This window comes from Xiphophorus maculatus, chromosome 19 (assembly GCF_002775205.1).
Source record: "Xiphophorus maculatus strain JP 163 A chromosome 19, X_maculatus-5.0-male, whole genome shotgun sequence".
Lineage (NCBI taxonomy): Eukaryota > Metazoa > Chordata > Actinopteri > Cyprinodontiformes > Poeciliidae > Xiphophorus > Xiphophorus maculatus.
The window spans coordinates 351,052-374,652 of NC_036461.1; the positions used below are offsets into that span (position 1 = coordinate 351,052).

At 49.4% G+C, this 23,601-nt stretch overlaps 1 protein-coding gene across 6 annotated transcripts in view; it reads left to right on the plus strand.

The window, feature by feature from the left end:
- Positions 1–23,601, plus strand: part of LOC102218395 (protein Daple-like) — a 48,088-nt gene that overhangs the window by 7,875 nt on the left and 16,612 nt on the right. For 2 of the 6 annotated variants that reach the window (XM_023352861.1, XM_023352864.1), the window contains exons 14-26: positions 13–150; positions 220–504; positions 572–1,369; positions 1,447–1,583; positions 1,843–1,954; positions 2,045–2,137; positions 2,208–2,369; positions 2,441–2,718; positions 3,084–3,212; positions 3,575–3,761; positions 3,887–4,032; positions 4,108–4,197; positions 4,267–4,511. In XM_023352861.1, the coding sequence (XP_023208629.1) occupies positions 13–150; positions 220–504; positions 572–1,369; positions 1,447–1,583; positions 1,843–1,954; positions 2,045–2,137; positions 2,208–2,369; positions 2,441–2,718; positions 3,084–3,212; positions 3,575–3,761; positions 3,887–4,032; positions 4,108–4,197; positions 4,267–4,511 (2,800 nt within the window). Of the gene's footprint in view, positions 1–12; positions 151–219; positions 505–571; positions 1,370–1,446; positions 1,584–1,842; positions 1,955–2,044; positions 2,138–2,207; positions 2,370–2,440; positions 2,719–3,083; positions 3,213–3,574; positions 3,762–3,886; positions 4,033–4,107; positions 4,198–4,266; positions 4,512–14,408; positions 14,944–14,971; positions 15,035–15,929; positions 16,143–16,235; positions 16,475–16,563; positions 18,211–23,601 lie in introns of those variants that run through there. The other 4 variants (XM_023352863.1, XR_002754491.1, XM_023352865.1 and 1 more) reach the window with 4 other exon arrangements.

Here is a 23,601-nt window from a genome sequence, read left to right on the forward strand (position 1 = left end):
TGTTTTTCCCAGCTGAACCGTCTCCAGGTTCTGCTGGACCAGGAGAAACTGACCAATCAGGACATGGAGTCTCTGGGGGAGGAGCTCCTGAAGGAGAAGCAGAATCTGGAGCGAGAGATGCACGCTCTGCGGGCCGACAAGGACCGCCAGGTACGTCTGCCTCTCCGCTTTGTCCCATCATTTAACCCCCCCAACCCCCTCACCGTCTCGTCCAATCAGATCTCAGAGCTGCAGAGCGAGCAGCAGCACCTGTCGGAGGCGGTGAAGGCCCTCCAGGAGCGCGCTCAGTCCAGCAGCGAGGCCCGAGTCCGGGAGGCGGAGGCCAAGAACCGCTTGCTGCACCAGAGCGTCACGGACGCCGGCTCACGGCTGGCCAGCCTGGAGGCGCAGCTGAAGGTGGTGAGCGAGGAGGCGGAGTGTCTGAGGGAGCGGGCGGGGCGCTGCGAGGAGGTGCAGAGGGAGGCGGCCCGTCTGGAGCGGAGCAGGGAGGCTCTGACCCGAGAGGTAGGCACCAGGATCTGTGCTGGTTCCTGGTCCGGATACAATCGGCTCATCCCCGCTCTGCCTCCAGGTGGCGACGCTGCGCTCCTGCAGCCAGCACGCCGAGGCCCTGGAGAGGCAGGTGACCTCCCTGCAGCAGGAGGCGCTCCGCCTGAGGCGGGAGGCCGAGGAGGCCCAGAAGGAGCTGCAGCGACTGGCCCAGCAGGAGGCGCAGAACAGCCTGCTGTCCATGGAGAACCTGGAGCTCCGCCGCTCCATGGAGAACCTGCGCTCCTCCTCTGCCCGCCTGCCCACACTGCAGGAAGAGCTGCAGGAGGCACAGAGGGAGACCCAGGAGGCCCAGAGGAGTGTGGAGGAGGCCAGGGAGAAGGCGCAGGGAGAGAGGAAAAGGGCGGAAAGGCTGGAGCTGAACCTGTTGGCTCTGAACCAGGAGAAACAACAACTGCAGGAGCAGCTGGAGAGGAGCAGGGAGGAGAAGCTGGAGGCGGACGGGAGGGCCAGGGAGAACCGGCGAAGGGAGGAGGAACTGAGCCGGGAGGTGGAGGACCTGAAGCAGGAGCGCAGAAGGAGAGAGGAGGCCGAAGAGGAGAGGAGGAAGCTTCAGTTAGATCTGGAACAGGCAGAGAGGAGCCGCAAGCAGCTGGAGAAAGAGAACCTGAGGGTCCGAACGCTGCAGGAGGCCAAGGAGCTGGAGCTGGAGGAGACAGCCAGCCTGGCCTCCGCCTCTCTGAAGGAGGCCGCCACCCTGAAGAGGGAGCTGGAGAGGCTGGAGGAGGCGTCGGCTAAAGCCAAGGAGCTAGAGCGGGAGAACAAGGAGCTGCAGAAGGAGGCTACCATCGACAAGAAGACCCTGGACACCCTGAGGGAGGTCAGGAGGAGACGCAGGATTCCTCTGGAAGCAGCGGCCAGGAGGAGGCGCTCTGACCTCTGACCTTCTCTCTGCAGGAGCTGGTGTCTGAGAAGCTGAAGGCCCAGCAGCAGAACCTGGAGCTGGAGAGACTCGACAAGGAGCTGGAGAGGATTGAACTGAGCCAGGAGAAGCTGCTGCAGCAGGAGCAGACATTGGAGGACGAGGAGGACAGGTAGAACGAGGAGAACGGGGAGGACAGGAAGAGGACAGCAGGTTGCTGGGTTGATGGGTCTGGACCATCAACCCAGCAACCTGCTGCAGCAGCATCTGTGTGCTGAAGGCTGACTGTAATTCTGACCAGCATCTTTACTCTGACGTTCCCTCTCCTTTTCTCAAGGTTCCCTCAACTTTCACTTTGTCAGTCTACACTGTTCCCTGTTGTTACCGCAGCGATCCGTCAGCGTTCCCTCTCTGTTGCTATCTTCCAACAGGTCGCCGGACCTGAACGTCCGTCGGACCCTGAAGGAGGAAATCGGCGGCCTGGAGAGGAAGCTGGAGGAGAGCAACGCCCTGAACGAGTCCCTGCGACGCCAACTGACTGCCGTAGGCCCACACAAAGTTCTGACCCGGATCAGATGGTTCTGACCCGGATCAGATGGTTCTGACCCGGTCCTGCCGGTTCCTGTGTTTCAGCAGCAGAAGGACAGCTCCCAGCATGCCTCGGTGCGTGGCGCCGCTCCTGAGCTGCTGCGCTTCCAGGATCATCTGATCGCCGTGGAGAAGAGCGTAAGCCTCCTGATTCCTCCATCTGCCGGTTCTGGTTCTGGTGCCGGTTCTGATTGGTGGTTTCCTGCAGAACGCCTCCCTGCAGACGGAGAGCAGCTTGCTGAAGGAGCAGCTGAAGCAGCTGGAGGGCCAGAACAGTTCCCTCAACAGCCAGATGGCGGCGCTGCAACGCCACGCCTCCACCCTGCAGGAGCACAACGCCGGCCTGCACACCCAGACCGCCAAGCTGCAGGTGCTGCTGCGCCGCCGCACGTCCCCCAGGGGGCGCCGCCCCGTCTCACCCTCTGTCCTCCTGTGTCTCAGGTGGACATTTCAGCCGTGTCCTCTCAGAGCGCCTCCCTCATGGCCCAGAATGCTGTGCTGCAGGGCCAGGTGGGCGCCCTGGAGGCCGAGGCCGAGTCGTGGCAGCGGCAGCGCGATGAGGCATGGCGCGCCCGCGAAAGCGCGCTCGCCGACCATGAGCGCCTGCTGAGCGTGCACGAGAGGCAGGCGCGCGAGTACGAGCAGCTGATCGGCCAGCACGCAGTGCTGAAGGGCCAGCAGAGGGCGCTGGAGGGCGAGCACCGCGCTCTGCACTGCAAGTGAGTCCTCCTGGCGTCACACGCCTCCAAATTGCGCAGGAGGAAGAGCTGGGCTGCTTGTCGATGTTTTTTCTGATTATTTCTGACGACTAGAAGAGGAAACGATCCGTCAGCTTCGAGTCCAACAGGAAGGAAGTCGATCTTTCCCGTCTCGGCCACCGGTCCAATCCAGGACCGGACGCCTCTCCGTCAGCAGATGATAAAATATTTCAATCTTAGATTTTACTTCTTCCCACCAGGGGCAGCTTGTCGCCCCCTGGTGGCCGGAGTTGGTCTGTAGGGCCATCCGCAGCTACAGCATGGGGGCTGGTTCTTGTGAACAGAACCTGACCCGACCCGCTTCACTGATCCAGGTGTTTCTGCAGGTACCAGGCTCTGCTGCAGCTGAAGGACCGGTGGGAGGAGCAGCAGGAGGCGCAGCAGCTGAAGCAGGAGGTCCAGAAGAACCGACTCCTCCAGCAGGAGAACCTGCAGCTGAAGTCTGAAGTGGACCGGTAAGAGAACCAGAACAGAACCTGCTGGTTCTGGACGCTGTGCTGAATCTGCCAGAAGCCGGGCCTCGCCGCCCGGTTCTGGACCGGTCCAGAACACAGAGGCTGTCATTTTTCCAGTTAGCTTAAAAAGTTTCTAGATGAGGAAAGAGGAACTGCACCAGCAGGGGGCGACAGAGGACAGGCACAGACAGGTGAAACAAGGAGCTGAACAACCAGAGGTTTTAGTGAGTAGGGTCAGAACCGGGTCAGAACCGAGAGGAGGAAGGAAAACGATTCATGGTTTTATCTGCTGACCAGCATCAGAGCCAGCCTGGTTCTGATCCGGGTCGTTTCTCTTCAAGTGTTTCTCCCCGTCTGCCCAGACTGACCCAGAACCAGACCCAGCATGCCGAGCAGAACCAGAACCTCCAGCAGCGGCTTAACGAGCTGAAGAACTCGTTAAGCTCGGCTCAGCAGGAAGTGAGTCAGTGGACGGCCCGGTACGACTCGCTGGTGGACCAGAACCAGAACCTGGACCTCTCCATGACCAAACTGGACAACCACTGTGAGGTGAGGTACCAGTTACGAGCTGGGTCGGGTCAGAACCCGGACCAGAACCCACCCAGGGTTAATCTGCAGAGGAACTACAGACAGTAACGGTGGTCCTGGTCCTGGTTCTGGTTCTGGTTGTGCAGCTGCTGAGCCGCCTGAAGGGGAACCTGGAGGAGGAGAACCACCACCTGCTGAGCCAGATCCACCTGCTGGGTCAGCAGAACCAGACGCTGCTGGAGCGCAGCCTGGAGAGCAAAGAGCAGTTCCACCAGGAGCACAAGCTCTACATGTGAGTCGGACCGGGACCGGCACGGCCCGGAACCGGGTCCTCTGTCTGACCTCTGTCTGACCTCTGTGTCCTTAGAGACAAGCTGAACGCGCTGCGGCGGCAGAAAGAGAAGCTGGAGGAGAAGATCATGGACCAGTACAAGTTCTACGACCCGACACCCAAAAAGTAGCGGCGCTGCTGGTTCTGGAGGGTTCTGGTCCAGCCTGGTTCTGATGTCGGGTCTGTGTGTTTCAGGAGGAGCCAGTGGTCCGGAGCCAGAGCTCTGGTTAAGCTCATCAAACCCAGGAAGGAGAATGGCCGGGACCAGAACCAGAACCGGGAGCGGGCCAGGAGCGCTCCGGACATCCCCCTGCCGGCCACGCCCCCCCCGCTCCCTCCGGAGGCCCAGCCACCCGTACCCCGCCGCACAGGAAGCGACTCGCTCAGTAACCATAGCAACCGTAGCAGCAGCCCGGGCCGGACCGCCCCCCCCAGCCGAGGTGAGCCCGCTCCACCAGAACCGGAACCTGCAGTCTGCCCCCTGCTGGTCCAAACAGCAGGTTATTGTTGCCTTGGAAATGGTTATGGGTTTCTGTTGGGTTCTGGTGGTTCTGAACCCAACAGAACCAGATGTTAAGTTGACAGGAAACAAAAATATAAAGACCCAGTTTGGGTTACGCAATATATAGAGAAACTCAAACTATATTTCAGTAATTACTGATCTTCACGTCGCCATCGACGACATCGTGGTTCGGACGTTGGTAGTGGACCTACAGTCCTGATCGGGGTCAGGATGAGGAATCTGGTTCTGACCCAGTTGGCTTCCTGTAGGCGGTTACAGACAGTCTGAGGTTTGATGCGTCTGTTGTTCAGACCAATAGTCTCATCAGCTGAGTGTCGCTGGTCTGAGCCGATCCTCAGACGGACGAGCCGACGTGGCCGTCTGGTGCTGAGCGGTCAGACGAGGATGAGGAGGATCTGCAGTCTGTTGGAAACCAAACAGCCTTAATGACACTTTTAATGCAACTTTATTTACCAAGTGACACTTAGTGACAGCAGTCATAGACATTCATAAAAACTCCTTCATGTTCATAACAGGTGTTATGTCATGTTTATGACAGCCTTAAGCAGACCCCGTCATAAAGTGTCACCTCAATTATTTGCACTTCTGTTTAATCCAAATGAAGTCAGCGGCTCCATCGGGCCCCCAGGGCTTCAGGGGCCATAAAGGCTGATATTTTAACACAGATATATAAATGTAACATTTATTTATTGAGATTATCAATGCTGCTAAATTTGATTTAATTTGTTTCAGCATAAATTAAAAGATTTTAAATTGTTTAACATTTAAATGTCAGATTTTAAAGAGCTGGCAAGTTTACTTTGTAAAAGTTCAAAGACCAATCTTCATACTCAGATTATTTTGTTACCATAGCAACAATCTGATGCTGTGAGTTTGAGTTGTTTGTTCACAAATACAATTAATAACTTATTGTTTTTTATGTTGGCCAGTTAATCTACTCTCTCTCTCCCAGATTAAATCCAACCCAGAAGCTGTTAGAGGTGCTGATGGTTTTAGCAGCAAGAGGGGCCCCTAGGTCAGATTCTGCCCCAGGCCTCATGCAGCCTTGGACCGGCCCTGCAGGATGAGTTCAATCTGCTGCACTGAGCAGAGATGAGCAACAAGCTGAGATTTAATTCAGTGCTGCTAATGTGGCTTTAGCAGCTCTAACATTTCTGAGTTTTAATAAGAGACAGAAACTGTTTTGGTTGCTCCAGTTTCTCAGATCTCAGCGCTCATTAACTCTAAGTGGACAAAGCATTTGATATGATTTGATGCATCATGTAACTGGAAAAATAATGATAAAATAAAATAAAACCAGCGTGATGCGTGACTACGAGACGTGCATGATGAGGTTAGCGCTGGTTCGTTAACTGCTAACGCTCCGACCAACCGGAACACAGACATGAACTTTACAGGGCAGACAGAGTTTTTTCCTCTGCTCCCTCCCTGCCCTGCTTGCTCTGTTTTGGTCTTTTTCTATATCTTTGGAGCCTTTCTTTGCACATCCTCCAAATCTACAAATTATGGATCTGGTCAACCGGTCTCTTAATGCGATTGATCAAATTTTCTCGACGAGAAGACTGGGCACAGGAGATCCCTCTTGTCCTGCGGGGACACACCCAGCGGGATTCACCCTGGATTTATTCAAGATAACAGGATTTCTGCTGTTTGCTTGCAGATAACCCTAACCTGAAATCAACTTCATGCCTACAAAAATTGCTCTATTGGTATGAAAGTTGGTCATGCTCCCATAAAATGTTTTCGAAATTTACCTATTGCTTCCGGTTTTCTGTCAAGGTGCTTCAGAGCAAAGTGATGCGACAGGACAAGCTCACGCTCTCACCCATTGACTTCCATATATTTCTGAAAACTTTCAGAGCTCCGCGTACACCATCTTTCTCTCATCACTGCCATTACTGTGAGAGAGCTGCAGATATGAATCGCGGTACTATCGGAGACGACAAATAGCCCTCTCATACGCTTCACACGGTTTTCGAATACCGAATATTACGATTCCCGAACGGGAAGGAGTTGTTCGGACTGCTTTTTTTAGTCAAACTGACTTCGTGTCTCACAAAGATAGAATTCTTTCTCCACCTCTCTGTCTCTCACACAGCTGGCAGAGGGTTAATTACCATAGCAACGGAACACAGATCAGGGAGAGCTGCTGCTTAGGACTACAAATACGCATCACTGTAGTTCTGACTATGGCGGAAGACTCAGTTAAAACAGGAGGACTGAGCTGGCCTTTAGAACTACAATGATGGTGGATTTCTGAGATACTACAAGGCTGAGCAGAATGTTAGAACCTCAGACATGGCGGGATGTTTTGGGCATTATATAACTGATTTAACCCCATCACTGCTACACATGGGATTAGTTTGGCCATTTAATATGGAGCTTACTGAAAATTTCTGGGGGCAATGCACTGCCTTGCTGAACAAGGCATTGCATTTATTAGCCTTTTCCCTAAAATAAGCTTTTAGCTATTTATCTTACTTATTAGCCATCTTTTAGGACACAGAATGTACGACTACATTCTAATGATGCCCCACATGCTACTGACAGCATTTAGACTTACATTAGCATTTGGCTAATTTCAGCTTATACACTAATTTTAACATACTGAATGGTGCAAGTACATGTTAGTCAACATGCTTGTGACTCTCCACAGGCTATTGACTACTATTTAGCTAAGCTTAGCATTGATGCTAAAAAAAGCATGGCGGGCTGCCAGGCTTATAATACACTGGGGGAAACCCTGGGTTCTGGTGGTTCTGTTGGGTTCTGTTAGTTCTGGGGAGGGATGCACCAATCCAGTTTTTCTCTTCCAGCCCTGCTATTAAACAGTGCTTTTGTTGAGTGACTGAGCAGCTCTGACGCAGCAGCGCCTCCAGCTGGTCAGACATGCAGAAACAGTCTGATAGCCAATAGAGAATCAATAATGAAGAAACTGATCGATAAGTCTAACTGTGGTAAAGTCAAACTGCAACAAACCTTTCAATGGTTCAGAAATTCACCATTTATGGCTTCCGGTGTCATGGCGAACAGTGTGGCAGCATAGAAAAGAGGTCCTGCGTCGCTAGATATAAAAACCCCCCTAATCCAAGGTTTAGCGTGTTAAAAGTTACTCTCTCTCAAGAAGAATGAGTGGGGATAAAAACAAGAAGGGACGAGTCCAGTCTCGGAACTCTGAAATGCGACACGAAAGCAAAGCCTGCGGAGCACACGCGGTCGAGGAAGGAGATAAGATGGCGGATGAGGCCTTGCCTGCTACAATTAGTTCACTAAGAAAGGTGGTGAGTGAAGTAATGGCGGAGGGCATGCGGGACCTCAAATCAGAAATGAAGAAGGAGTTAGCGCAAGTGAGAACGAGCTTAAAGGAGGAAATTAAAGTCCTATTGAACGAACTGACAAACGAAATAAATCAACGGGTTAGCGCCGCTATCAACAAGACCGAGGAGATGGGTAAGCGTCTTGGAGAAATGGAGAAGAGCATGGCAGAGAAAGAGAGATGGGACATTGGAGTGAGAGATGCTATCGTCCAGCTGCTAAATGACCAGAAATTACTTCGGGAGAAGATCACGGATTTGGAAGGACGCTCACGCCGGAATAATTTGCGGGTATATGGCATCCCTGAAAATGCAGAAGGTACCTCAATGCAGAGGTTCGTGGAAAACATGCTTCGAACTGAACTCGGGGACAGTTTGGATCTAGGCAGTGAGAAGAATCTGGGGATAGAGAGAGCCCACAGAGCGCTGGGTGCGCAGCCTCCAGCGGGGGCTCCACCTCGGTCCACGGTGGTGCGCTTCCTGAAATTTAACATTAAAGAACAAATTCTCCGCGCGGCGTGGAAGAAGCCTATATATATACAAGAAAAACGCATATTCTTCGACCACGATTATGCTGAAAACATACAACTGAAGAGGAGAGAGTATGCTCCGGTTAAGAAAGCACTCAAAGAAAACGCTATCCGGTTCCAAACCCCGATGGCTAAAATGCGTGTGCACTTTGACTCCGGCATGGTCATCTACAGCAGCGCGGAGGAGGCTGCGCTGGACCTAAGAAGATGTGGATTCACAGTGGGACCGGTGTCTGCAAACAGGTCCAAAGTCATCACAGCGGAGGCGATCAACAATCTTCTGTCAACGGATATAGTGGGACCGCGACGCGTTGGGAGCGCGCCTGGCCTGCGAGAGAGCGCGTGAAAAGCTGAAGGTGTTTCAGCGGCCAGGCGGAGAGGACGTTGCTATGGTGGAATAATCTTCCTTACCCCCACCGAAGAAACAATCGATCATCTTGCAGCGAGAGAAGCAGACCATCTGATTAGTACCAGTGTGTCACGGGGTGGCTGTCTCTGCGCAGGAGTATGGTGAGGACTGTGACCCCCCCCCTTCATAATTGGAGTAATGAAGAACCGATGCAGGTGACTCTTAAATTAGTTTTTTCAGTTTCCTTCCTTTAAGTAGGCAACTAGGCAGGGGCCCCACTTAGTGGCACTTCCCCCTACATTAAGAGGAATAAGGGACCCTCCTATTTGGAAGACCTGTTCATTGTTATGACAAGTTCTGTTATTATGTATTTCTGTTCTTTGTGTGTTCTGAGGGCTAGGAGTGTTGTCATGCAGGTGGAAAAAAACATATTGGTGTCTAGAGAATATGCAGTGTTATAATATACAGACGCTGAATGTGAATGGTATAAAAAATCCCATTAAAAGAAGCAAGATCATTTCAAAGCTTAAACGAGAGCAGGTTGGCATTGGTTTCTTACAGGAAACACATTTGTCAAATGAAGAACATGAGAAAATAAAGAAAATGGGGTATAGAAAAACATATTTTGCTTCTCACAGATTGGGGAAAAAAAGAGGGGTAGCCATTCTTATATCAAACAACATCAGATTTGATTTTATTTCAGAACATAAAGATAAAGAAGGCAGATTTGTGTTGTTAAAGGGGAAGTTGGAACAGGAAAAGATCACCCTGTGTAATATATATGCTCCCCCCGGTAGTAGTATAGATTTCTTTAAGGAGGTATTTAGTCTTGTGGCCGCAGAAGCAGACGGCACATGTATATGTTCAGGCGATTTTAATTTACTCCTAAACCCAAAAATGGATACAACTAGCAGAGAGAGAAGAAAGACTCACTTAGAAAAACAACTCAATAAAATCCTTCAGGAATTGGGACTCACAGATATATGGAGATACTTCCATAAACATGACCGTGGATTTACTTTTTACTCTAATAGGCATAACATACAGTACATACTAGAATTGATTATTTTTTTATGTTTAATAGGGACCTTCACAGAGTGAAAGATTGTATAATAGGCCAAAGAGACATTTCTGATCACTCTGGGTTAAATATGAAAATTAATTTAACTAGAAATCCTAAAAACACTTTATGGAGGCTCAACACAAGTTTATTAAATAGTACTGCATTCAAAACAGAAATGAAAGAGGAGCTTAAAAGTTACTTAGAATTTAATGATAATGGGACAGTTAGCCCTACAATTCTGTGGGATGCAGCTAAAGCCTATATTAGGGGTAAAATAATTGCAAAATGTGCTAATTTGAAGAAGATTAGAGAGAAAAAACTAACAGACTTGCAGGAAAATTTAAAAAGACTGGAGCAACTGCATTCGATTAACAAATGCTCCTCCTTACTAGAACAAATGAGGCCTATTAAGCAGGAGATTCACAAAATTTTAAGTGAGGATATTGAAAAAAAACTTAAATATATGAGGCAAAGGTACTATGAGGCAGGGCCTAAAGCTGCGAAGGTGCTCTAGTGGAGGCTTAGGAAACAACAGTTGGAAAACACAATTTATAAAGTTCGGAACCCAAAAACTAACAAAATAACTAATAAACTTGACGAAATTCACAGATCATTCGAAGGGTATTATGCAGCTCTGTACACACAGCCGGACAAAATGGATAATCAAACAATTCAAATATTTCTTAACTCCTTGGATCTTCCATCTCTGGGAAAAAACCAGAATGACAAGTTAATGGCAGAAATATCAGCTGAGGAAGTTGACCGTGGGACATCAAATCTTAAGGCCAGCAAATCACCGGGCTGTGATGGGTTCCCTCCTGACTGGTATAAGGCCATGAAGGAATCTGTTCTCCCACTATTAAAGGCTTCCTTCAATTACACCCTGGCAGGGGGCGCTCTCCCGCCATCATGGCGAGAAGCGTTTATATCGGTCATACCAAAGGCGGGGAAAGACAAAACGGATCCTAAAGGGTATAGACCAATTAGTGTTTTAAATATAGACTACAAACTATATGCTGCAATATTAGCTAAGAGATTAAGAATCCTGATGCCTTTCCTGATAGATGAGGATCAGACGGGCTTCATTGGTAATAGACAAACGCATGACAGTATAAGAAGAGCCGTTCATGTTATTGATCATATAGTTAAAGAAAAATCAAGTGCAGTCCTTCTCAGCTTAGACGCCGAGAAGGCATATGATACGGTAGGGTGGGAGTTTTTGTTTGAAGTAATGAAAAGATTTGGGTTTTGTGATAAATTTATTCAATGTATAAAAAATATGTATACTTCGCCAAAAGCAAGAATTAAAATTAATGGAAGCCTTTCGAATCAAATAACATTACAACGAGGATGTAGGCAGGGCTGCCCATTAAGCCCACTACTCTTTAATCTTTTTATCGAACCACTGGCTCAGGTTATTAGAGAGGAGTCTGGGTTGGAGGGGGTGACAATAGGGAATGTGGAAAAACAAAATATGCTTGTATGCGGATGATGTTCTAGTAGTAATTAAAAACCCTGAATCTGGTATTCCATCACTTATGAACATTCTGGAAACATATGGCAGGTTATAAACTCTCAGGTTATAAACTCTCAGGTTATAAACTCAACATACAAAAGACTCAAATTTTGACCTTCCATTTTGTCCCATCAAAACAGTTAATAAATAGTTATCAATTCAATTGGCATCAACTACAAATAGAGTATTTGGGTGTTATACTAACAAAAAATTTGGCTCAATTATATGAAATTAATTATAAACGAATAAATAAGAAAATATATGAGGACCTGGACAGGTGGAGCCTGCTTCCCCTTGACTTCGGCAGCAGAATCCGAACAATAAAGATAAATGTTCTTCCGAGACTATTGTACATATTTGCAGCACTTCCAGTAGAGGTTCCAGCAAAACAATTTAGGGAGTGGGATAAACATTTTTCAAGGTTTATATGGAGCAATAAAAGGCCAAGAGTAAGATACTCGACACTGCAGCTGCCTGGGGATCAGGGCGGGATGGGCCTGCCTTGCCTGGTGGATTATTACATGTCTGCCCAGATTAAACCTCTGGTGTACTGGTGTAATCCAGCCTATGAGGCTAAATGGAAAGACATTGAGCTTTCTTTGTTGAACTTTCCCATACAGTCTGTTCTGGGATGCCTGGATGGGCTGCCCCAGGTATACCAACTACAAAATTTATGTTTGAATGTCTCGTTGAAAAAGTGGGCAGAGGTGGTTAAAAAGTTTAATCTCCACAAACAGATAGGAGTATTGAGTTGGCCTGCGTACCACCTGCGTTTCCTCCCAGCATCGATAGACCACAAATATAGAAGATGGGCGAAACAGGGAGTCACTGCATTATGTAAGATAATTAAAAATGGGGAGTTGGTAAAATTTGAGGATTTGTGCCGGACTTATGAGATGGCCAGAGAAGATTTCTACCGTTATTTGCAGGTCCGAAGTTTCTTTAGGAAGGAAATCAAAACCCCTGACCTGGATACAGAGCCAGGAATATTACAAAGATTTATAGATTCATATGCTGGCAAAAATACAAAAGGCACCATCGGCAAATGTTACAGAAACTTAACATCTATGAATAAGAACTCAACTAATTATATTAGACAACGATGGGAAAAGGAAGCAGACGTAATAATTTTACCTGAGGCTTGGATGCATATTTGGAGAAACACTCTGTCTACCACAAATTCCTTAACATGGCGCGATTTCGGCTGGAAGAACCTAATCAGATTTTTTATTACACCAAAGCAGAGATCAAAGCTGGGTGGTTCACAGCTCTGTTGCTGGAGGGAGTGCGGTGTGGTTTCTGCGGGCTGCTTTCATATTTTTTGGGACTGTCCTCTGTTGAAGACTTTCTGGAAGGATGTTAATCGAGTAATCTATGAAATCCTGGGTATAACTTTAGCCTTTTCGTTTTCCGTTATGTACCTCGGAATACTTCCTGAGGGACTCAGTAATGGGGAAGCATACTCGCTGAAGATACTTTTGATTGCGAGCAAGAAAGCGATTACTAAATGTTGGCTCCAACCCAGACCTCCAACTCTGAAGCTTCTTGTGAATATTATAAACCTGATCCACGATATGGAAATGTTGACTTTTACAATATGGCTCAAGAAGGAGAAAGGAGAGAAACTCTGGGAAAAATGGGATCATTTTATTGCCAAAGGTGTGTAACAGATGATGTCTGTGACTCCACATCACTCGGACAGACACCTGGGAGTTTTCCTTGTTACTTTCCATTTGTGATTTTAAACAGTGAAATGTCTGTAACATTGTAATGCCCATCAGTGTGAATACATACCACCTGCCCTTGCCCTCATGTTCGATGGTATGTAATTGTATGTTTAAAAATTGAATAAAAATAAAGTTTAAAAAAAAAAAAAAAAAGAAATTCACCATTTATGTATCGATTTAACATATTTGTGTTTGTAATGTAAATTACATAATAGAAAGATTTAATATTTGTTCAAACGCTGCGAAATGCAAATCCTTATCTTCATCATCAAATATTATTTCTATTAAATGTATTAATTGCTAATAAAATAATTGTAAAGAAAAAAACAATCAGGTTAAGTCGCTTTGCAGCCGCTGAGTTTATGAATCGTCTGCATCCTGAACCTGAATGAACCGAAGCGTAAATCATCACATCAACAGAAAAATAAACAAGTTAAAAGATGTTTTCCTTAAGCCAGACACAAATAAGTATTTTATTTTAGGTGTTAGCGATGCTACGTCGTCTAAGACAGTACAGGCTCTGAAACTCCCAACAAACTGAAAAACATTCTTCCGCTAAAACTTCCTGTTTCCAGAGGCCTTCCACTGAGCGACATGCTGATGCTAATGAGCTATCAGGATAGCCATGCTAACTTTCAGCTTCATGAGCAGAACCAAAACAAGCTGAGGTCGGTCCAGTCTGATTGGCTGGTTTTCGTTTCGGACCCAGAAACGGCGCCGTTACGCAGCAGGAAGCTCTGAAGGAAAATGCATTGGCGGTGTTGGTTTTTCAAAATAAAGTAAAATTTTACGTTTATTGATACCTAAATTCATTTCAAACTCTGAGTAGGGTTAGAACAAATATGGGTCACATATATATACATACACCATACGCTTTACATAGTTTTAACATGAAGTTAAAAACCTTAATTCTTAAGTTGTGGGGCTTTTATTGTGGCGGTGCGCCAGCATAGAGTTAGACTGAATAGATCCACCTTGTTGTCACTGACACCTTGGGTTTCCCCTAGATAAATTAAAAGATTTTAAAATATTGAATATTTAAATGGAAGATTTTAATGCGCTGGCAAGTTTACTTTGTAAAAGTTTTGTTACCATAGCAACAATCTGCTGCTCTCAGTTTAATCTTAGTAAACTACAGGTCCATTTGGTAAACTGAGCCTGGCTGGAGGAAACTCTGGACACCTGATCTACAATTTCCTTCAATATCAAACCGATACAGATATTGATATCAGATTGGTGCATCCCTAGTTCTGCTGGGAAACAATCATCAATATCTGATCAATGACTTTTCTTTTATTCATCTTCCTCCTATTAGCCCCTCCCCCCAGATGTTTCCATTTCCTGCGCAGCAGAAGTCAGGACAAGCTCCTCCCCCCCTCTTCCTCTTCCTCCTCTTCCTCGTCTCGCCCCGCCCTCTCTCTCTCCAGACGCCTGCGGTTTTGGTCGTCCTCTGACATCACAGATGACATCATCAGTAGTCCTCCAACCCCAGCCACAGGAGTTTTCTAGGCCCCTCCCCCCTTCTTCATCATCATCATCATCATCATCTCCCCCCTCTCTCTCTCTCGCTCTCTCTCTCTGCATGCTGATGGACGAGTTAATAGTGAGTAGTTCTGTGTTCACCTGTTGCTCCGCCTCCTTCCTGCCCAAGCTCCGCCTCTTCCCGCCACGCTCAGCGCTGTTTGGCTGCTGCTCCGTCTGCAGGGGTTCTGGTCCGGTTCCTGGAATTGGACCTGAGCAGAACCTCAGCAGGACATGTTGCCTGAACTGTTTACACGGTCCTGGTCGGGTCCACTGTCCACCGTGGGCCAGAAGGACGACGGCCGCTTTGGCCCGATTGGTGCGGGCCATTTTTAATGCTCTCTGATTGGCCCACAGGCCCGGCCGAGCGCGGCGGCCATCGCAGCAGCAGCGACAGCATCAACGGAGACGAAGCTAACGGTGAGCAGCCGCCGCATTGCCATGACATCACCAACCGGACCCGACCTGAACCTGTCACTATTGGGCTGCGTTCACACTGCAGCCTGAAGTGACCCAATTCTGATACAATAAACACAATAAATGCAATAAACAGACAGAATAAATGCGACCTGTATGTGTTCTGCAGTCTGAACGGGCAAACGACCTGGAAGTGTCCAGCATGCGCACTAGAGGGCGCAATAACGTCAGTGTTCTCAGTCTTCTGCCAACCGCTATGAAAAGAAGAAGTGCTCAGTGTTTGGGGAAGTAAACATGGATGCTAACAGTGGAGCATAGCTTACACAGTTGAAGTGGTTGTCTGATCAGAGCAGCATATTAACAACTTAATCCTCATATAGTCCGCCATGGTTTTTGTTAATTTTCCTGCTTGCGCGTATCAGGATGCAGAATGGTGACGTTTGTTGAGTATCAGTGACGTTCAGGTCGGATAAATGCGACCTGGACGTTCGGTCGCGTTTGAATTGGATACGTATCAGATACCCAAGTGGCCCGGGTCGCATTTGAAAAGAATTCGACCTGTGCTGCTCAGACTGTCATGAAAAGATCGGAAACGGGTCGCATTACATCAAAAAGATCAGAATTGGGTCACTTCAGGCTGCATTGTGACGAAGCCTTAGACTCTAAGGCTTCGTCACTTCAGGCTGCAGACATGCAGGTGGAGGTTGCAGTGCTGCATGCGATGTGACCAGGGAGTGAGCAGCGCTGCGCCCTGCGCTGTAGACCGGAATCGGTTCTGGACCGGTTGGTCTGGTTCAGCACCAAGAACTCCTCTAGGCGGCGCGGCAGAACATTTTTGTTTCCATGGGAACACTCTCGGTCGGCTCCGGAAGCTAACTGCTGCGGGTTCTCCCCTCAGGTCCGATTCACAGGAGCCACCCGAGTTCCACTCCGAACCGGGCCTCTGGAACCGACACGGCAGCGACCCGCAGAACCAGAACACGCTGCGTTCCTGACCCGGAAAGCGTCGTTCCAGGATTCTTTGACGAAGACCTGGTCTTTGGGGGTCGACCCGGTTCTGGAGACTTCAGCCACAACACGTCCGGGTCCAGTTCCCCCGTCACCTGTAGAGGTATGCTGACCCAGAACCAGAACCGCCAGCCGAGACATGGTCCAGAACCTGAACCGGGTCTGTAACAGAACCAAATCTCTCTCCTGGTCTCAGAAGCCTTCGATCGCCCTCGGCACTCAACCAGCCTGTCCAGTGATGATGTCATGTTCCTCAGCCAATCACAGCACAGCCTGTCGCGGAGTTCCACCCTCCCTTATGACCACGCCCCCCAGAGGGCCCAACCGCAGCGAGGAGGCGGGGCCCGGACTAAGCCCCGCCCCGGTTCTCCAGGAAGTGAGATGGTGACACTGGAGGAGTTCCTGGAGGAGAGCAACCTGTTGTCTCCGCCCATGGTGAGAAGCCCCGCCCCCAGGCAATCATAGGTCAATAGAGCAATGCAGCGATTATCAGTTTCCTTCCTGATTGGCTTGTTGTTCTCCAGCTGTCCACCGGAGGCGCTGATGAGTTGATGGCGGACTACTTCAGCCGAAGCCCCGCCCCCTCCGCTGCGTCTGCCAGGGATCAGGCCACGCCCACCAGCTACGTCTCTCCCACCGTCCACTCGGCCAATCAGAGGCCGGGTCAGAGCGTGAAGCCCTCCCCTCGACAGCCGGCCGGCCAATCGCTGAGCAGGACCTTCAGCCTGGCCTCCGCCGACCTGTTGCGCTCCCAGGGACCTGACGGTTACCGTGGAAACGAGGCAGACGGTGCGCCGCGGCGCCAAGGCGGAGGCGGGGCCCAGCGCGAGCGACCCCTGTCGGCTCGCTTTGCCACCACGGACCTCCAGAGTCCCGCCGTCCGCCATTCGCCGTCCCTCAACCTGCAGACGGAGCGGGGGCGGAGCCACCGCGGAGAGGTCGCCATGGTGACCCCCGTCAGGGCTGCGCAGCCTGACCCTGACCCCGAGGGAGGCGGCGCCCCGACGGAGGGACGGCCCTCTGACTCCGCCCACCCCAACAAAGATGGCGTCCTCAGCGGCTCCTCGGAGCGACCCAAAAGCACGCCGGCGTCTCCAGACCCCAACAACGATCCGCAGACCGTCTGGTACGAGTACGGCTGCGTCTGAACCAGACCGGGTCAGAACACATCCTGGAACAAAACTGGTTCTGCTGGGTTCTGCTGGTTCTGAGCAGCCAGCAGGTTGAATGCTGGGAAGCGGCCCAGAACATTCCGGCCCGGGTAAACAGAACCGCCCAGTAATTACAGCCTTCCTCCATGTTTAGCCGCCGTCCCAGAATGCATCACTCTGGTACGTTCCGGGAAGCAGAACCTCTGGGCCCGACCCAAAACCACTGAGTGTGGGCTGAGGCCCGGCCCAGACGGCTGCGGTTCTGCTGGGCCTCTAGGCCCGGCTGCAGAAACCTGACCTGAGTTAACAGAACCTCAGAACCAGTTCGGTCAGGAACTGGACCTCTGGTTCTGATTCCATTAGAACCCAGAGAAACAGAACAGTTTCCACATGGACAGCAGCAAGAAATCCACTCCATATCAGAACCTCCAGAACCACCAGTCGGCCTAACCCCAGAAGGTTCCATTCAGAGTGGTTCTGACCCGGTCCAGCGTCTGGACCAGGAATACAGAGAAATACGTCTTAAAGATCCGGTACAGAACCCAACAGAACCAGCTCAGAGTCAATGTGGTGAACTTGTTGAGCCCAGGATCCAGTAAGTCTGGTTCCGGTTCTGGTCCATATTTTCTCTCCAGGTCTCCTGAACAGAACTTCTGTATTTTGAAGTTCATTGTTTCTGGAGGAAAGTCCAGAACCAGAAATGTTCTGGTTCTGACCAGCTGGTTTTCCTTTAACAGATGATGATGATGATGATGATGAAGAAACACTGAATCGGACCGGTTCTGCCGGTTCTGGATCGTTTTATGTAAATTGTTCTGTAACTTTTGTACATTTTTAGTTGTAACTATTGGAGCCAGAACCTGGCCGGGTCCAGAAGTTATGCTGTGGTTCTGGTAGAACCGGTCCGGTTCTGGCTGCACTTTGTTGTGTCGCTGTCTGCTGTGACGTGATGACTGCTGAAAACGGACCTGTGGTTCTGGTTCTGCTGGACTCGGTAGAATAAAGATTCCTAAACCGAAACGGCGTGTGCTGCTCATTTCCAAACTGGGTTTGGATTCTCTGGGCGGTTCTGGCGGGTCGCAGCAGAACCATGTCCTCTGGATCACCAGAACCGTCAGAATCCCTACAGAACCTCCTGAACCAAACCAGGTTATCGAACCGAATGTTTAGAACCTGCAGAAATATTTCAACACAAAAAGCAAAAGTTTATGTAAACTGTTTATTATCCCACTAAACTAGTAATTAACTAGTAACTACTAGTAATTAACTATTTACTAGTAATTAACTAGTAACTACTAGTAATTAACTATTTACTAGTAATTAACTAGTAACTACTAGTAATAAAGTAGTAATTAACTAGTTACTAGCGTTTAGGTATTTTAATGGTGGGTCACTGATTTTCTATAAATTGAATTCATCAGATAAACAGATTAGACTCCAACATGCTGATCCCTCGAGGGGTCATGAGGGGCTCCAGAGGTCAACAGGTGAGAGGCAGGGTCACCTGGAGGTCACCACAGAAAGACAAACGACCAACCAGAAGGTTCTGATCGTGTTTCCGGAGTGAGACGGGAATTGAACCCACAACCTTCAGGCTGCTGCTAAAAACGTCCGGTTCCTCCAAACACATTAAATAATAATTATTGATAATATGACTAATAGTGATCATTATTATCAATAATATGATGATGATGCAGCGCTGATGGAACTGAGTTCATGTTTTGATGAATGTTAAATATTGACTGAATTAAATTATTAGGATTATTGATCTGCTGATCAGGTTTCACTGAAATGATTCAAACTTTAAGGTTTTATTTCCCAGAATGCACCAGGACAACCTCCTGGTTCCTGGGCTGGGTCAAAACCCAACAGAACTTGAACCTGTAGAACAATATTCACTCCTTCCAGAGTTCTGCTGGTACCATAAAGAAGGTTCTGGACCTTGGTTCTGGTCAGAATTTCTCCACATGGCCTGGACTGATAGTTCTGCTGATCCAGTTGGACCTATTGGAGGTTCTGGTCCTGATCGGAGGGACTAAAACTTCCCGCAGCTTCCTGCCGTCCTGACTCCAGATGCGCATGCGCGCTCAGCAGAGGAGCCGCGTGTGTTTTAAAGCGTGAGCGCGCGGCGCGGTGCGGCGCGGCGCGGCGCGGTGCGGCGCAGTTTGCCGCAGACCGTCGGAGCGGAAGCAGCCGGTAAGAAGCCTTTCCTGCTCTCCGGCCCTTTCGAAACCGAACTTCTGGCAGAAGTTCGGATCCGCGGCGCAGCTCTCCCTGAAAAGAAGCGGAGCCTCTCCGGAACCAGGACGGTTCTCCCGCTGGACCTGCAGCTGATGGTAGGAACGCGCGGGAATGTTGCCATGGAGATGAGGGGTGGTGGGGGTAGGGGGTTCTGGCACGGTTCGTTGGGTCCTGATCTCCCGGTTCCGCCAAGAGCAAAGTCCAGTTAGAAATCCAGAACCGGATATAAAAACTCTGAAACTAAAGTTCCTAATTTTTTTGGCCTGAGACGAAAGAAACATTTCAGCTCCGAAGGTCCAGTTGGTTCTGATGGGTTCAGTTGATTCTGATGGGTCCAGCTGGTTCTGTGAGTTACCGATCCAGGACCTTCTCCTTCAGTCAGATGGCGGGTTGGAATTTGACTAGGACGCTCTGCTGCGTTGGGACCCTGGTTCTGTTGATGACCCGGTTCTGACTGAGCTTCAGCTGCTGAACAGATGGAGGTTCTGGTTTCGGACCATCACTCCTCCGTCACCGTGCTTCACTGAGGTATCCAGTTCCAAACATCCCGCTTCAGGTTCTGGTTCTGGTTCTGTTCATCCCGGTCCATCACGGACAGAACCTCCTACATGAATCAAACCGACCAGAACCTGTCATGGTGGTTCTGAGTTCTTCTGGTCCAGAAGGTCCAATCAGCAGCTGGATCCAGCAGAACTTTGGTTCTGAACAGAAGCAGAGCAGAACTTCTTTAAGCAGAATCATCCAGGATCTGATCTGTTCTGGTTCTGGTTCTGGTTCTGGTGTATGAGGCTTTCGCAGAGAAACTGTGACATCAAATTTTACACACAAATCAGGGATTCATGAAAATAAGAGAGAAAAAGGAAAACTGGACATTATTTATACAAACTGTCTGTCCATCTCTCTCTCTGTCCGTCTCTCTCTCTTTGTCTGTCTGTCTCTCTGTAATTTTAATCTCGCTGGATTGAAACGGATCATCAGATTCACTCGAACAGACAGGATGGATCCTCCAGGTGATCAAGGAGATGCTAAAAGTTCTGGTTCCGTGGTTTAGATTAGCAGCCTGATGATCCCGGTTGATCTGAACTGGTCCCAGCCTGGCAGAGGGACCCATGTGTTTCCTCTATTTGGAATAAGCTGATCAAACATCTCTTCTTGGAAATTATTGAGAATCTGTGATTAACGTCAATAATCATTACATCATTCCTGAAAGGCGCCTTATCATTAAAACCGCCCATCCTCGCCAAGAGGGGACGTTGCCATGGTAACTGGGACAAGTGACGGCAGCCTTCGGGTATTGACACTGATTTACATATTTATGGGCGGGGCCAGCAGCTGCGCTGTTTCAGATCGGGAACGTGAGCACTGGATTATCTTTTCAAAATTTCTGCCGTGATGACCCAGCAGGCCAGGTGGGCCCCATATGGGACAGAAGAGAGAAAATGTATCTGTTTGGTGTCCTGGCAGCCATCTTAATTCTGCTCTGGGGCACCTTGGGTCGGTCCGGTGGAGAGGCTCTTTATGCAAACTGACCTGATTCAGTCTGGACCAAGCAGGACCGGGTCTGGAGGTTCTGATCAATCTGTCCAGTTTATTAGTAACATAATTCAGCAGCAAAACATTTCAAAGAGCTTTACATCATAAAACCAAAACCACAAAAACACACAGTCAATGGAAACATTTTGTCAAGTGACATCGTAACACATCACTGTTGATTAATGATAATGCTGTGACCAGTGTTAGCTAGCTGTGACCAGTGTTAGCTCGCTGTGACCAGTGTTAGCTCGCTGTGACCAGTGTTAGCTAGCTGTGACCAGTGTTAGCTAGCTGTGACCAGTGTTAGCTCGCTGTGACCAGTGTTAGCTCGTTGTGACCAGTGTTAGCTCGCTGTGACCAGTGTTAGCTTGCTGTGACCAGTGTTAGCTAGCTGTGACCAGTGTTAGCTCACTGTGGCTGAGACCAGTGTTAGCTAGCTGTGACCACTGTTAGCTCACTGTGGCTGAGACCAGTGTTAGCTAGCTGTGACCACTGTTAGCTCACTGTGGCTGAGACCTGTGTTAGCTAGCTGTGACCAGTGTTAGCTAGCTGTGACCATTGTTAGCTCACTGTGACCAGTGTTAGCTAGCTGTGACCACTGTTAGCTCACTGTGGCTGAGACCTGTGTTAGCTAGCTGTGACCAGTGTTAGCTCGCTGTGACCAGTGTTAGCTCGCTGTGACCAGTGTTAGCTAGCTTTCACAAGTGTTAGCTAGCTGTGACCAGTGTTAGCTAGCTGTGACCACTGTTAGCTCACTGTGGCTGAGACCAGTGTTAGCTAGCTGTGACCAGTGTTAGCTCGCTGTGACCAGTGTTAGCTAGCTGTGACCAGTGTTAGCTTGCTGTGACCAGTGTTAGCTCGTTGTGACCAGTGTTAGCTCGCTGAGACCAGCGTTAGCTCGCTGTGACCAGCGTTAGCTAGCTGTGACCAGTGTTAGCTAGCTTTCACCAGTGTTAGCTAGCTGTGACCACTGTTAGCTAGCTGTGACCAGCGTTAGCTCGCTGTGACCAGCGTTAGCTCGCTGTGACCAGCGTTAGCTCGTTGTGACCAGTGTTAGCTCGCTGTGACCAGTGTTAGCTAGGTGTGACCAGTGTTAGCTAGCTTTCACCAGTGTTAGCTAGCTGTGACCACTGTTAGCTAGCTGTGACCAGCGTTAGCTCGCTGTGATCAGCGTTAGCTCGTTGTGACCAGTGTTAGCTCGCTGTGACCAGTGTTAGCTAGCTGTGACCAGTGTTAGCTCGTTGTGACCAGTGTTAGCTCGCTGTGACCAGTGTTAGCTTGCTGTGACCAGTGTTAGCTAGCTGTGACCAGTGTTAGCTCACTGTGGCTGAGACCAGTGTTAGCTAGCTGTGACCACTGTTAGCTCACTGTGGCTGAGACCAGTGTTAGCTAGCTGTGACCACTGTTAGCTCACTGTGGCTGAGACCTGTGTTAGCTAGCTGTGACCAGTGTTAGCTAGCTGTGACCATTGTTAGCTCACTGTGACCAGTCTTAGCTAGCTGTGACCAGTGTTAGCTAGCTGTGACCACTGTTAGCTCACTGTGGCTGAGACCTGTGTTAGCTAGCTGTGACCAGTGTTAGCTCGCTGTGACCAGTGTTAGCTCGCTGTGACCAGTGTTAGCTAGCTTTCACAAGTGTTAGCTAGCTGTGACCAGTGTTAGCTAGCTGTGACCACTGTTAGCTCACTGTGGCTGAGACCAGTGTTAGCTAGCTGTGACCAGTGTTAGCTCGCTGTGACCAGTGTTAGCTAGCTGTGACCAGCGTTAGCTGAGACCAGCGTTAGCTCGCTGAGACCACCGTTAGCTCGCTGTGACCAGCGTTAGCTCGTTGTGACCAGTGTTAGCTCGTTGTGACCAGCGTTAGCTCGCTGTGACCAGCGTTAGCTAGCTGTGACCAGTGTTAGCTAGCTTTCACCAGTGTTAGCTAGCTGTGACCACTCTTAGCTAGCTGTGACCAGCGTTAGCTCGCTGTGACCAGCGTTAGCTCGCTGTGACCAGCGTTAGCTCGTTGTGACCAGTGTTAGCTCGCTGTGACCAGTGTTAGCTAGGTGTGACCAGTGTTAGCTAGCTTTCACCAGTGTTAGCTAGCTGTGACCACTGTTAGCTAGCTGTGACCAGCGTTAGCTCGCTGTGACCAGCGTTAGCTCGTTGTGACCAGTGTTAGCTCGCTGTGACCAGTGTTAGCTAGCTGTGACCAGTGTTAGCTAGCTTTCACCAGTGTTAGCTAGCTGTGACCACTGTTAGCTCGCTGTGACCAGTGTTAGCTCGTTGTGACCAGTGTTAGCTCGTTGTGACCAGTGTTAGCTCGTTGTGACCAGCGTTAGCTAGCTGTGACCAGTGTTAGCTAGCTGTGACCAGTGTTAGCTAGCTGTGACCAGCGTTAGCTAGCTGTGACCACTGTTAGCTCGCTGTGACCACTGTTAGCTCGCTGTGACCAGCGTTAGCTCGCTGTGACCAGCGTTAGCTCGTTGTGACCAGCGTTAGCTAGCTGTGACCAGTGTTAGCTAGCTGTGACCAGTGTTAGCTAGCTGTGACCAGTGTTAGCTAGCTGTGACCAGTGTTAGCTAGCTTTAACCAGTGTTAGCTAGCTTGCTGTTGCTAGGAGGGATCTGTGGATCACCAGCTAAGAAACTGTGGA